At 37.4% G+C, this 13609-nt stretch overlaps 1 protein-coding gene across 1 annotated transcript in view; it reads left to right on the plus strand.

The window, feature by feature from the left end:
• The window catches only part of MTHFD1L (methylenetetrahydrofolate dehydrogenase (NADP+ dependent) 1 like), a 146263-nt gene that overhangs the window by 67481 nt on the left and 65173 nt on the right, over positions 1-13609 (plus strand). Inside the window, exons 19-20 of the mRNA XM_083348729.1 lie at positions 3376-3444; positions 5122-5233. Coding sequence (XP_083204855.1) covers positions 3376-3444; positions 5122-5233 — 181 coding nt within the window. The remainder of the gene's footprint in view (positions 1-3375; positions 3445-5121; positions 5234-13609) is intronic.

Below are 13609 nucleotides of genomic sequence, written 5' to 3' on the forward strand. Positions count from 1 at the left end.
GAGGCAGAGAAGGAAAGATAAATTGAATATTTAATAAACTCAGAAGCTTTTTTCCAAAATATAATGATTTTTTTAGAAAGCCTGCCTCAGTAATGGAACTACAGGATTTGTTGCCAAAATATGGTGTTCATCGAGCATAGTTTTGAAGACTAGATTGCAATTTGGCGGCTGTCTCATAACAAAATGTTTGATGGATTAATGCCATATCTTCATGGTAAATTAAACTGGCACCCTCAAGATTAGTATTTCAGCAGCCTTAAGGAATATGAAATAAATATATAGCTATTTATATAGTAATGACATTTATCAAATTATATATCTTTGAAAAATATAGAAATACACCTACTTAGCAATTTATTCATTTTACAAAGAGTGTACAGATAAGGATATTTCTGCAACCAAAAAGTGTGAGGTTCAGTCATAAGCTACTTTTTTCAGCTCACCGTAACTGGTTGTTAAATGAATGGCTGTAAGTTCAGAGCTCTCGGTAATTCTTTCCAATGAATCTGAGTTTCTTTGAAAATTTCATTGAAAACCAAAATTCACCTTTAATCTAAAGGGCACAGTTTGGGACCATTAATAAATCTTCAGACAAAACTATCTATATGTGAAAGCACCTGCAAATAAGTTAGCCTGGAAGTCACCTACAAATAAATCTGTAGCCTGCAGATTTAAAAACTGATATTGATTGATTATGTGATATCAAGTCATTGTCATATCTTAGTGATCACATGAATAGATTTTCTTCATGGATACAGATTGCTAAATTCCAAAACATGGCAACTTTGGCTTTCAGATTGCCAGTACATGAACAAGTTATAGTGACTAGAAAGGAAAGAAAGAAAGAAAGAAAGAAAGAAAGAAAGAAAGAAAGAAAGAAAGAAAGAAAGAAAGAAAGAAAGAAAGAAAGAAAGAAAGAAAGAAAGAAAGAAAGAAAGATATCTACAGTTGGATCTTAGATCTTAACCAGTTATTTTTAAAAACATGAAAGATTAACACAATGCCCTATTTGAGAGGATTAATTAATTGTCTTTACTATAGAATAATAACTTTATTGTCACTGAATGTACACTAATTGGCATACATTATAATGAAATTTCATTGCATGCAGCTCTCAAAGGTTCATCACCTCCGATATACATTACATAAATATGACATAAATAAATAAATGAACACGGAATTATGCATATACCCACATATATTATATGACACAGAAAAACAACAGTCCAGTTCGGGTTATGTATACGTGTGCATGACGAGAAAAACGAATCTTGCAGGTTTACCAAAATGATGGCACAGGGAACAAAGTTATTACAGAATCAGATATAAAGTGTGGCAATGAAGTGCGGTAAAATGAGGACCCAGATTGTTGGGGGCAATAAGCTGACTTTGTAATAATGCTGCTTGGGGGGGGGGCGAAAGCCCTAATAAGCAGGCATATACATAGAATGAAGACTATTGCTAAGCACATTGGTTTGTGCTTCTTAGATTGTAAGCCGCCCTGAGTCTTCAGAGAAGGGCGGGATATAAATGGGATTTTAAAAAAATTCCGTTTAATTCTGTGTTGAGTGAAAAAGACCATCTATTTGTATATCCTATATTTCTTATATTACTTTGGATGACAGTGGGTTCCATTGTTACAGGAAACTGAGAAATACATTTTTCCAAGCTAGTTATGATTTTAGTGATCCAACTGCCTTTTAAGAAAAATGATTAAAAGCCCCAATGTTGCTGGTAACCGTTACTCATAAAGAAGGTTATATAACTTCCCAATCCTTTTTTTTTCTCTTTCCCATCTTTACGGTGTCCATTTCAAAATGGGACATAATCCAGGTTCCAAATCTTACCTCACCTTTTAACGATTGCAATAATACTCTAATAATTTCAGTACTAGCTGCTCCCCCTTCCCATTCTGCAAAAGTCAAAATGGTTAGGAGAGGCTGATTGCTGGCATCTTTTGATTCTTCCAGATTTTCTTCTGCTGGCATTTTATAAGTGCCCTCACATTGTCTGCTAGAGCTGCTTGCCCATGGATAAGATGCTTGCATAGAAGGCAAAAGAGTTACATGCTACTAATTTATCAGAATCTTAGCTGCTACCTCTTTCACACCCCTTCACGCACATCACTACTTACCTAGCAGGATGCTCCTTATTGTCCTTATTTACTTTTGTGCTTCTTAATGGCAGGAAGTGAGCTGCTCAAATGTACTGTATCATTAGAAAGCAACTCCCCATCATTTTTTTTAATTGAAAAGTTTTACAATACATTTTTAAATAGAAAAAACTCCCTCCCCCCTCCCCTCCCCCAACCCTCCCTTACCCTCCCCCTCCCCCTCCCCGACTTCCCAGAGCTGAATACAGGGTATAAACTCATAAACTTAAGCTAAAATATGCTAACAACAAAAATAAAACATTAAATTCTATCGCACTTTAACTCTCCATAGTCAATAACTATATTACTAACAAATAACTAATAATACGTCATATAAAACCACTACTTATTCAAATGCTAAATGAAACTTTTTAGTTCCATATTTATTCTGAATATATTCAATCCATCTTCTCCATTCCACAATATGTTGCAATTGTTCTTTCAAATATGCTGAAATCTTTGCCATTTCCGCCAAATTAGAAACTTTCAAAGTCCACTCTTCTATAGTCGGCAGTTCCTCCTTCTTCCAATATTGAGCTACTAAAAGTCTTGCTGCCGTAATTAAATTCAACATCAATTTCGTATCATTTTTATTTCCTCTGAAAACTATAGAGCCTCTTTATGTCTTCCAATGTAGATAGGCTGACACTTTATAGGTGGGACAAGAAACTTTGCTAGACATTTAGGGAGAGGTCCACAGTACATTCAAATTCCTGAGCATCAGGCTGAGAACGTCAGCAATGCGGGTTATAGAAAGCAGCATGAATGAACTAGAAAATTTGTGTTTACAAACACTACTTTTGATTTCTCCTGAATCCAACACAATCTAAGGGGCCTCTCCCCCTTTCTAACACTTGTAGAAACCCTGGGAAAGGGTTGAATAATGTCTTGAATAATGTCAAGTTATCAAACCGCATAACACTGTTGACCTGTGCCTTGATATATTTTTACATTTGGTACAGGTTACTTCTTTCAAGTTATAATGTTTAAATGTTGTAAATCAGAAACTTATTTACAGTTTATAGAAATTGAGGCCATTCTTTTTTTCTTATTTGTGATGCCAGCATTCTATAAAGCTAGAATAATCAATTCTAGCTTTATCCTTACTAGGTTTGTTTGTTATTACCTAAATTACCTGATGCCTTGGGTTAGTTTGCTTGAACCTCTTCTTGGATTCAAATAACATTAACCTTAAAACTAAAACAAAAATCTCTTTGTTTTAGGGAGTAACTGGTGCTTTGGCAGTTTTGATGAAGGATGCAATTAAACCAACATTGATGCAGACTTTGGAGGTGGGTCCAGTCATCTGTAATCAGAGGCTTCATTTCTTTCTTCATAAATCTAAGTTGCTAGCATATGTTTTTAAAGGTTTGAACATTTTAAGAGTACGCTCATTGCTTTTCATCTCCTAGAACAATGGGGTTCACTCACAGAACAAATTCCCCACCCCACATATTGCCCAAATCTGTACCAATGGCTTCTGGGATTATGAGAGTAATGAGGCCAAAGAAGACTGGGAAATGAAAAGGAAGTCTTCAGTGTGACCCAAAAGTGCTTTTTCAAAAGGCAACTGGACTTCCTTTGTTATTCCTTGAAGACATTTCGCTTCTCATCCAAGAAGCTTCTTCAGTTCAGTTCAGAAGTGAAATACAGAAATTTGGAGAACAAACCTTCACCCACAGAAGAAGATGGTCCAGGTCCAGAGCCAAATAGGGCATTACAAATGACAACCAGTACATTTAATCACACCTGTCACCAGTGCATCTCCTGAAGCAATGAAAAGTGAAGCCTCCACATCATCTGTATCCAAGCTGCCATATTTTGGACCAGATGTAGCTTCTGAAAGCTCTTCAAGGTCCCTTGGTAGAACATGTTATGGTACTTGAAATGGAAGATGAATGCAAGCATGAGTGACCCTGAACAGGTTCTCTTGGTCCAGGGATAATTGCAAATGGCACACAGTATGTAGTAACTGTGCAAAACCCCTCTAGCCACTGTTTCCATTTGTTCTTCAAGTAGTAGTTTTGAATCTAGACGAACCTTCAGTTTGTAGCCAATCTCTCTCTCTGTGTGAGAGAGTATAATCCCATTCAGATGGAATTTCTCTGGCATCATGTGATTCTATCTTGGAGGGATTTAGTTGGAATCTGTTCCTCCCCCAGAAGAAGGATCCTGGTCCTCATTCCCAAACACAACCAGTTTGGTTCCCATGTTGTACCCAGCCTGAAACCTTCAGAGAGCTCTAGAAACAGCAAATTATTTAAAGATCTAATTAATTTGCTACTTCTAGAGCTGTCCGCAGCCACAGTACTTCTCAGAGGAATTTTACATCAATTGAATCAGTTGAGAACCCCACAGATCTAACAGTGAAAAAGAATTAACAGATGCTCTATTAGATGTTTACTTTCTACCTGTGAAATTCAATGTATGTGCCCAAAGCAAGAAGATTCATTTGATTCTGTGGTGTTTACTCTCATATAAGAAGGTATACATACTTTACAGCCTGATGTACATGGTCTAATTTTAAAAAGCTGAGTTATGACAATGAGTTGATTGACGGAGCAGGCTTAGTTGCAGCTCACAGCAGCTCTGTACAAAGAAAACCAAATGGTGAAGAGGCTGCAGGTATGGATTATAGAGTAAGAAAATTAATTCTACACATTAATAATGAAAATATTATGACATAACTCAAAAAGTGAACCTTGATTTGCAACAAAAAAGTGTAATTATGTGTTTAATAATATGCTGCATGCTGAAGTACGGCACAATCAGTAACATGTGATTGCCCTGGAATATTGGTTGTATTATACCAATATACTATCTCCTTATCCCATGCCAGTTGTTTGATGTAACCTCAGAATGCTGTAAAATTTAATGTAAAATGATTGCTGTCTTGTTCTTAATGTCACATCGATTTAGGCTTTAGTGGGGAATTCAATATATCTATCTGTTCTTATTATTTCTTCTAGGGTACTCCAGTTTTTGTGCATGCTGGACCTTTTGCAAATATTGCACATGGCAATTCTTCAGTTTTGGCAGACATGCTTGCCCTTAAATTGGTTGGCAAAGAAGGATTTGTAGGTGAGAAAAGTAATGTTATTTTAGCATACTGATGTAGGTCTGGAACAGTTTAGTCTGAAATGTGTTCTTAGGAGTGAATGCCCAACTATATATTATTTAACAGCATTTGTTTGTGAAATTTTCTGTTTGGTTTATTTATGTATTTGGGATTCTACATTAAAAATATTAAAATTCTGCTGATATTAGAGACAGTAAAATTGCTGTCATTGAAACAGTTTTCGCAGTGGCATGGGATACATATTAAAGAAGTGCTTTTTTAAACACTTCTGTAGTGTTCCAGAGCATGCCAGATGAAAGGAGGACTGTGAATTCCACTGTTTCGTGTAGTCTTAGTGAAAGGGAAGATAATATTTCTGCTTAGATAGGTGTCTTCTGTTAATGATAGATAGATCATAGGCTTTGCTTCCCGGAAACCAAGATATTCTCTGCTTTGTTCAGGTAAAGACAGGGGGAGGGGGTGGAACCTTTCTGACACCACGCTGAACTGATTAGTAATAACAGCTCTGAATCCTAGGATCATAGTATTAGGAGGGACTTCAGAAGTCATTCTGTCCAACTTCCTTCCCAATTCAAGATCTGCTAATACATTTCAGACAAGTGCCTATCCAGCCTCTATTTGAAGATCTCCAATAAAAGGGAACCTATCTATGTCTGAGACAACCTGTTTCACTGGTGTTCAGCTCCGACTATCCAGAAATGTTTCCTTACATCTAGCCTAAGGGACGTGGTGACCTAACAGTTAAGACACTAGGCCTTATTGACCAGAAGGTCAGCAGTTGGAAACCTGAGCACTACACAATGGAGTGAGCTCCCATTCTTGCCCCAGAGCTCCTGCCAACCTAGCAGTTTGAAAGCATGCAAGTGCAAGTAGAAAAATAGGTACCACAAGGTTCTGTGCTCCATGGCGTATAGTCATGTGGCCAGCATGACCATGGAAATGTCTTCAGACAATGCTGGCTCTCTCAGTTAAGAAGTGGAGATGAGCACTGCCCCCTAGAGTCAGGCACGAATGGTCAGGGGAAACCTTTACCTTACACCAGGTGTAGGCAACCTTGGCTCTTTTATGACTCGTGGACTTCAACTCCCAGAATTCCTGAGCCAGCATGGCTTAGCTTGGAAACCTCTCCCTTTCCCCTCAGCATGGCTGGCTCAGGAATTCTGGGAGTTGAAGTCCACGAGTCATAAAAGAGCCAAGATTGCCTACCCCTGCCTTATACTTAGCCTAAATTTGTTTCCCTGTGATTTCTTCCAACTGTTTCTGCTCCTTTCCAGAAGTCTGTTCTACAATGGAATCAATGACCTGATTCTGCATAATCAATGTACAATGTTTTTTTTATTTAAATATGGCAGATAACTTCTCTGGAATAGATCTTTCCATCCCTTACACAAACACCCCCTCCCCTCCCCTTTCCTAGGATGCCTGATGCCTCCTGTTCTAATTCTCCCAGGTTTTCTAACATCCCTTGATGCTTTAGGCTTTCAACTAGTTTTATCTCGTGTTTTTAGCCTCTGCTGCTTTTAGCAGCCTTTTTAATTGACACTGTTTATTATGTGTTTCTATTGATTTCATGTATCTTTTACCGCATGCCACCCTGAAAGCTCATTCTATAAGTATCTAAAACAATCTGTACTGATAATTTGTAGAGGCCTGCTATGATTTGGAGGTTTACTTATTTTGCCTGCATAATATATTTATTGGTTTAAGCCAAGAATGCTTAAGAAAATAATAACAAGTTAAATTATTCTGCAACTATTCTGAATTTCCAGTGGATCCCTGATTTATTAAGTAGTTTTCCCTAAGATAGTGAATTATTTCCTTATTAAAAATTCAGATAAGTGGATTCACATGTGAAACAAATATGATAAATTATTTTTTTTTCTTTTGGAACTGAAAATTAAATGCATTGGCTCTTAGTATCCATGTTACTGAAACACTGCATGTGGCCCTGCAATTATTTCACCCTTGTAAAGTCTGGAATGGTCTGTAACTAAAGAATGGTGATGCCATGAATCAAGAACAGGAACAGACATATAAATGAAACCAAATAAAAACAGAGAATGAGTCACTGAACACAGATTTTAGGTAACTGTATTGTATTTTGCCCTGACCTGTTTGCTTTTTAGCACAACCTTTGTCAATTACAGATTTAATTATTTTAATATAGAAGTGAAGGGCGTTGTTTTGTTTGGTATATATAAAGCATACAAAGATCCATAATTTCTCCTCTTCCCCTGCCTCCTTTGGCACACAGGCTTTTTCTGTTATTGCGATAGCAAATAACTGGATAACTTTTGGCAAACTTTGTAAATATTGTAAACATAAGTAGAATGGAGCCTTTATCAGCTGTCCAAATGATTTATTTACTTTATGGTACAATTAAGATGATCACTGAAATAAAATATCCCATGGTAGTTGCTGAGCTATCTATGTAGCATGCATACATACGGTTTGTTATGCCTACCTACACTCCAAAGTCCACAGCAGGTTTATAAATTCCTTGGTAAAAAAAACACTGCAGCCTCAATGTTTAAGTGAAATGGATGCTATCCAAAACCTCTTTATAAATGTAAAGAGATTTGCTGTATTTCTTTTATGATAGCCCTTTCTCCAAAAAAGGAAACAAAACCTCAGTTCTTTAGCTGTAAGCCTCTTTTGGCAACATAAGCACAAGTCTTAATATTTGCATTGTTCCAAGTTGTTTATGACCATTTGTGTTTGCTTGACTTCACAGAAAATTCACTATGCAATGAGTGTTCCAGAGAGAGTTGCACTCAGAATCCTAGCTATAGTATATTGTGATATAACAGTGCCTCTCTACTATTTCTTTTTCTAATTAAGAAAATATCTAATGCTTTCTTACCATTATTTTATCTTAAAATAAGTTCTCTTTTCCTGGGTTTTGCATCTAATATTAATTAAGAATTGTGTGTAAGGAGAATCATTGCTCTTAGTGTTTAGCTGAAATTTAATCTCACTTCCTATTGCATTTCAGATAACAGGTGGTATGAAAAAAAACTTATAATTTACAAGAGATAGCACTGTGATGCTGATGAAGAGTAGTAATTCCCGTCCAATTACAACACATATGCAATTATTATTAAATATACACATAAATGTAATATGTAAAAAAAAACCCTCAAGCTTGGAAGACTGTTTCCTTTTTCTCTGTCATATGTAATGAACCTCACGCTTGAAAGTCATCTCCATGTGGCCCACAGAATTCAGGCAAAAGCCTTACCCTTAAATTCCATTGATCAGACTCTTGTGTCTAACTGAGAAGATTTGGTCCTGAGGAGAGTGGATTTGGGAAGTAAAAATAAATTCAGAAATATGTATTTCCCATATATTTCCTTGTTCCCTGGACATGTCCTGAGAGGCAGTCACCTTTCAGGCTGCTAAAAAACAATCCCATTCCAGGGTTTAGTTTAGTATAGCTTTTCCCTTGAGAAATGATGTATTCCTATGCTCTTAGTAGCCAGTCATGTAAGTAGAGGTAGGAAATCATGTTTATTGGTAAGACAGTATGCTAAACTGTTTAGAAGAGGTGGATCATTTGTTGAATTATTTGTTGGTTAAATGAATAGCTTACTTAGCCATCAGCGAAAACCTGTTGTGTTACAGCTATTAAAATTTATGCCAGCCACATATATGCGAAGGAGAAGGGCAGTTAAGAAATATGAAATAAATAAGTAAATAAAATATGAATGAGAATTGTAAAAAAGGGGAAATTGAATATATATATATTCTATCCTAATTCAAATTGTTGGTCCTTAAGAAACAATGTAATATTGAAGGTACCAGCTTAGAAATAATTTATCACAAAACAATAGAAAAGATTGCAAACAACAAAAGAAAGCATACAATTTTATCTGAAGACTAACAATTATTCATAAAGGCAGTGGTTTATTTTCTTCTGTTTCTTCGTCATCCACTTCCCTAATAAGTCATGAGCAAATGTCTGCAAATAATTATTTCTTTTAGGAAGTAATATTTCCAGCATACAGGACTGTAATTTGGAATTACATCATATTTTAAACAAAGACTTCCCAAGCGGCCTTATCTCTTCTCAGGACAAACACCATAAAAAGCCGGATTACTCCTTGAAAAAATTGTTAATAAATGGGTTTCTTGAGAGACCCAGTGATAATATGTAGAGGGGGAAAAAGAAGTCCATAGCTTGATGTTTCCTGTGAAAGAGTGTCCATTGTATATTGCTGTTACCATCTAATGTTCCTATTGTGTGGATTAATTTCCAGGAAAATATCCCTGGCAATCCGTGGTTGCATGTAGGCTTGTTTACTTAAAACTTAAAATCAATCACCTCAATTTTTAAGACTCTAAAAGTTGCTTTATTGTGGAAGTAATATACAAAGCAATAAAAGTTTTCATCTCCTTGATGTTTCCTTAGCCCAGATCTTATACTCTGGAGTGGCACTATTGATAACAGTAGGACCAACGCCAATGAAACCATTAGCACAGTGATGTAGAGGAAGTGAATCTTTGGGCTTATTCCCAATGAAATTTCATCTTTAAGAAATAAAATGCAAACCCATAGGTTTAAACAAAGAATATAAGGAGGAAAACAAGTTTAATACTATGTGTATGCTATTGTACGCTCAGCAAGTGTATGTTTGTTTACATATCTCATTTATGCCTTGCTTACCTTTCTGTATGTATACTGCTATTTATAAATGAATGTAGTGGAAAAGAGGAGCCCATAAAGAAAAAGCCAAATCTCTACTCCTGCACAAAGCCCTTTAGGTCTTCACACCCGTTCTTGCTTCCTGTGTGTGTTAGCAGCTTTGTAGTACCTGCTGTCACTAGTTGTCTAGGCTCTACAACACCCATCTAGCACCTTCCCCCTAATCCCACTGTGGGAGAGAGGAAGAGTTCTCAGAGTCTCTGCTGGCCTCCTGCTGATTGCTAAATCTCAAATACAAAGGTTGGCGTTATTTTAATAATGCCACCTCCTGGGCTTAATTATATGGGACTAGACACGTCAGCTTTTCACTCCCTCCTTAGTAGATAGACCAATATCACAAGTTATGCAAAATCAGGCTTTGCATATAAGTTAAATAAATATGTTGTTGGTAGCTGCGAAGTCATGTCCGACCCATCGTGACCCTATGGACAATGTTCCTCCAGGCCTTCCTTTCCTCTACCATCTTCTGGATTCCATTTAAGCTCATGCCTACTGCTTCAGTGACTCCATCCAGCCACCTCGTTCTCTGTCCTCCCTTTCTTCTCTTGCCCTCAATCTTTCCCAGCATTAGGCTCTTCTCCAGTGAGTCCTTCCTTCTTAGGTGGCCAAAGTATTTGAATTTTAGCTTCAGGATCTGGCCTTCTAAAGAGCAGTCAGGGTTGATCTCCTCTAGGACTGACCGGTTTGATCGCCTTGCAGTCCAAGGGACTCGCAGGAGTCTTCTCCAGCACCACAGTTCAAAGGCCTCAATTCTTTGGCGCTCGGCCTTTCTTATGGTCCAACTTTCACAGCCATACATTGCAACTGGGAAGACCATAGCCTTGACTATATGCACTTTTGTTGACAGGGTGATGTCTCTGCTTTTTAGTGTAGTGTCTAGATTTGCCATGGCTTTCCTCCTGAGGAGCAAGCGTAAATATAGAAAAACATAAAAGTTTATTAAGATCACAAAAGTTAGTACATACAAAAAAGACCCTCTTCAAAGAAGAATAAAAAATACTAGAGGGAGGAATAAGAACACACACTCCCCGGAGCACCACTACTTTAAATGGGTCTTTGGGTCACATTAGGAACCTGTGGAGAGTCCTGTGTTGTATTGAGACATGAGAATAACTTGGAAGGTCAAGAACAGTCAAATGATGTTTTCCTGGATTAAGCTTGGAGGGAAAGAAAGGTATTGAAAACACTTATCAGGTGACTATCACAATAATCTATCTGTCTGACAGTCAAGGCACCATCCATAAAGCTAAAGTCTTGTTTAGTCAAAGGCCAAGGCTGTGGAGAAAGAAACTGGGGCTATCTAGGAACTCTGAAGACAAATGGGGAAGACTTAATAGAAGCTGACAGGCTAAAACAAAACAATTTTATTCTTTTCAATATGCAGCTTAAAGCAATGGGAGATCATCCAAAAGGAAGTGTTAGTAAGACATGTATTCTTGCAGCTAACCATGCATTGTTAGGAAGGTCTCCAGAAAAACCAATAGACTTGAGCATTATGGCTGTAACAATAATAACAAGATCTGTTCCTGAATCAAAGCACCCAAGAATATAAAGTCAATCTTACAGATTTCATGCTATATAAGGCTTTCTAGAATAGGTCTGTCCTTGGAATTGTGCCAGAAAAAAAATAGGTTCTATTATTGTAGCACAGGCTGCACAATAATAAGCGAATGGAGTTTGTTTCACAGTTTAGTCTCCTGTGAGAACATTTTTCAAAATGTATAGCAACAGCAGCTGTTACATTCCCTGCCAGCTTGCAAAGATGCATGCTGCATAAGAAAAGCAAGTCGCAAGACAGAAGGATTTCCTTAAAACTTAGCAACTTTCTAGTGTATGCCAAATGTTTCCAAAACCTCTTGAAGTTTGTCATATAAAAGAAAAAGAATACCTTTTTCTTTTCAATGTTTGTTTTCACTTGTGACCTTTACAAAATATTGATGAGTCAGAGTGTGAATTTTCTAATCTGTACATGTCTGGTACCAAATATTGATCATCACCATATCTCATTATAATTTATAGACCTAATATACAGTTTTTCCACAGTTTTTCCACATAGCAAATCTTTCTGCCTGCCTGCCTGCCTGTCTGTCTGTCTGTCTGTCTGTCTGTCTATCATAGCTTCACTAGAAGTGCCTCTGGGCAGTCTACAGTAATAAAGTAAAAATATGAAAAACAATGTAAAATATGAACAATCATTATTAAAAATTTAAATATTATAAAATATAGTAGACAAACCACAACCAAAGATACTAAGTATATAAACCACAGAATAACCACAGTTAGAGAGCCACTTTAAAATATTGCTTGTTCCCTGGGACTTCCAAGCCTGGTATCATAACCAGGTTTTGAGGGACTTCCTGAACATTAACAGGATGAAGGTGGGAGAATGTTCCATAAGGCGGGTGCTGTAGATGCCTTGACAATGGTACCTGCAGGATGCCCTCTCTGCCGAATCTAAGGGAACAGGCTGCCGTAATAGGGAAAGGCATTGTGCTGCCACCATGTGGTTGTTTTGGGGAAATTACAGCATGCTAATTTGGTCAGCCAGTCCCTCCCTATTCTGTCCCTATTTTTTGACGTATTTCCTCCGTCTCCTTACCATGTGCCTTTACACCCCTCCCTTTTCTGGGATGGACTTCCTCCTTCTCGCTCGGTGGTTCTCCTCCATAACCGGCAGATACACGTGCAGACATTGTGGGTCATTACTATCTTTTGACCTTGGAAATACTGTCCATTTATCATCTACCACATCTTGTTTTGCTGTAATCTTCTCTGCATGCAAATAAAGGTACTTCTGGATGATAAAAGGTACTTTCATGAGTTCTGCTATCTGGCAAGGGCTGTTAACAGTGATAATATCTGCCTATACAATCCAAGCACAGGGTTCTTAGCAAGGGGATAAATCATGAAACGACAGTCTGATCCAGAATAGGCATACCCTCCCATGACATGAAGGATTTTAATGATCAAAATCAGCAATGTGAATTGGATCCAGAAACAATCTGGCAGCCAGTGCAGCTTGTTGAGTAGAGGTGTAACATGTGCTGTTCCTGGAGACAAAGATAACTTTCTGTGCCAATGTATCAGCTGAAACTTATAGAGCTAAATAGAAAATAGAACTAATACAAAAAAATTCTTTATCAGCCATAGGCAAAATATTCTAGATTCCTTCCTTCCTTCCCTCCCTCCCTCCCTCCCTCCTTCCCTCCCTCCCTCCCTCTCTCCCTCCGATTTAGCACACTGTCAAAAGAGCTACTTCTCATAACTTATTCCTATCAGTTCACAAAATAAAGGGATTCTCCAGTTCAAGTTAGATTTGCAGGAGGCAGGAAATGGTAGCAACTGGTCCTCCTCATCCTCTCTTGCCTGATTTGTACAATTTATCTTCATATAAAAAGCAAAAGTGAATGGGAAAATTCAAGGGAAAATGAACCATTAATTTGGAAGCAGGTAGATATTTGTAAATAAGGCTAGAGTCAGGCATGCATCCGACCTTCGCTCTATTCGCCGCGACCTGAAGACTTGGCTATTTGAACTTGCCGGCCTGGACTGAGGGACTGGGGTTTTAGATTTTAAATTTTAAATTTTAATTTTAGAACGTGTTTTATTATTTAGGGCTACTTGGTTTAATTTATTTTAATTTTTGTATATTATGTGTTGTATATAGTGTTTT

Source organism: Vipera ursinii, assembly GCF_947247035.1.
Source record: "Vipera ursinii genome assembly, chromosome: 1".
Lineage (NCBI taxonomy): Eukaryota > Metazoa > Chordata > Lepidosauria > Squamata > Viperidae > Vipera > Vipera ursinii.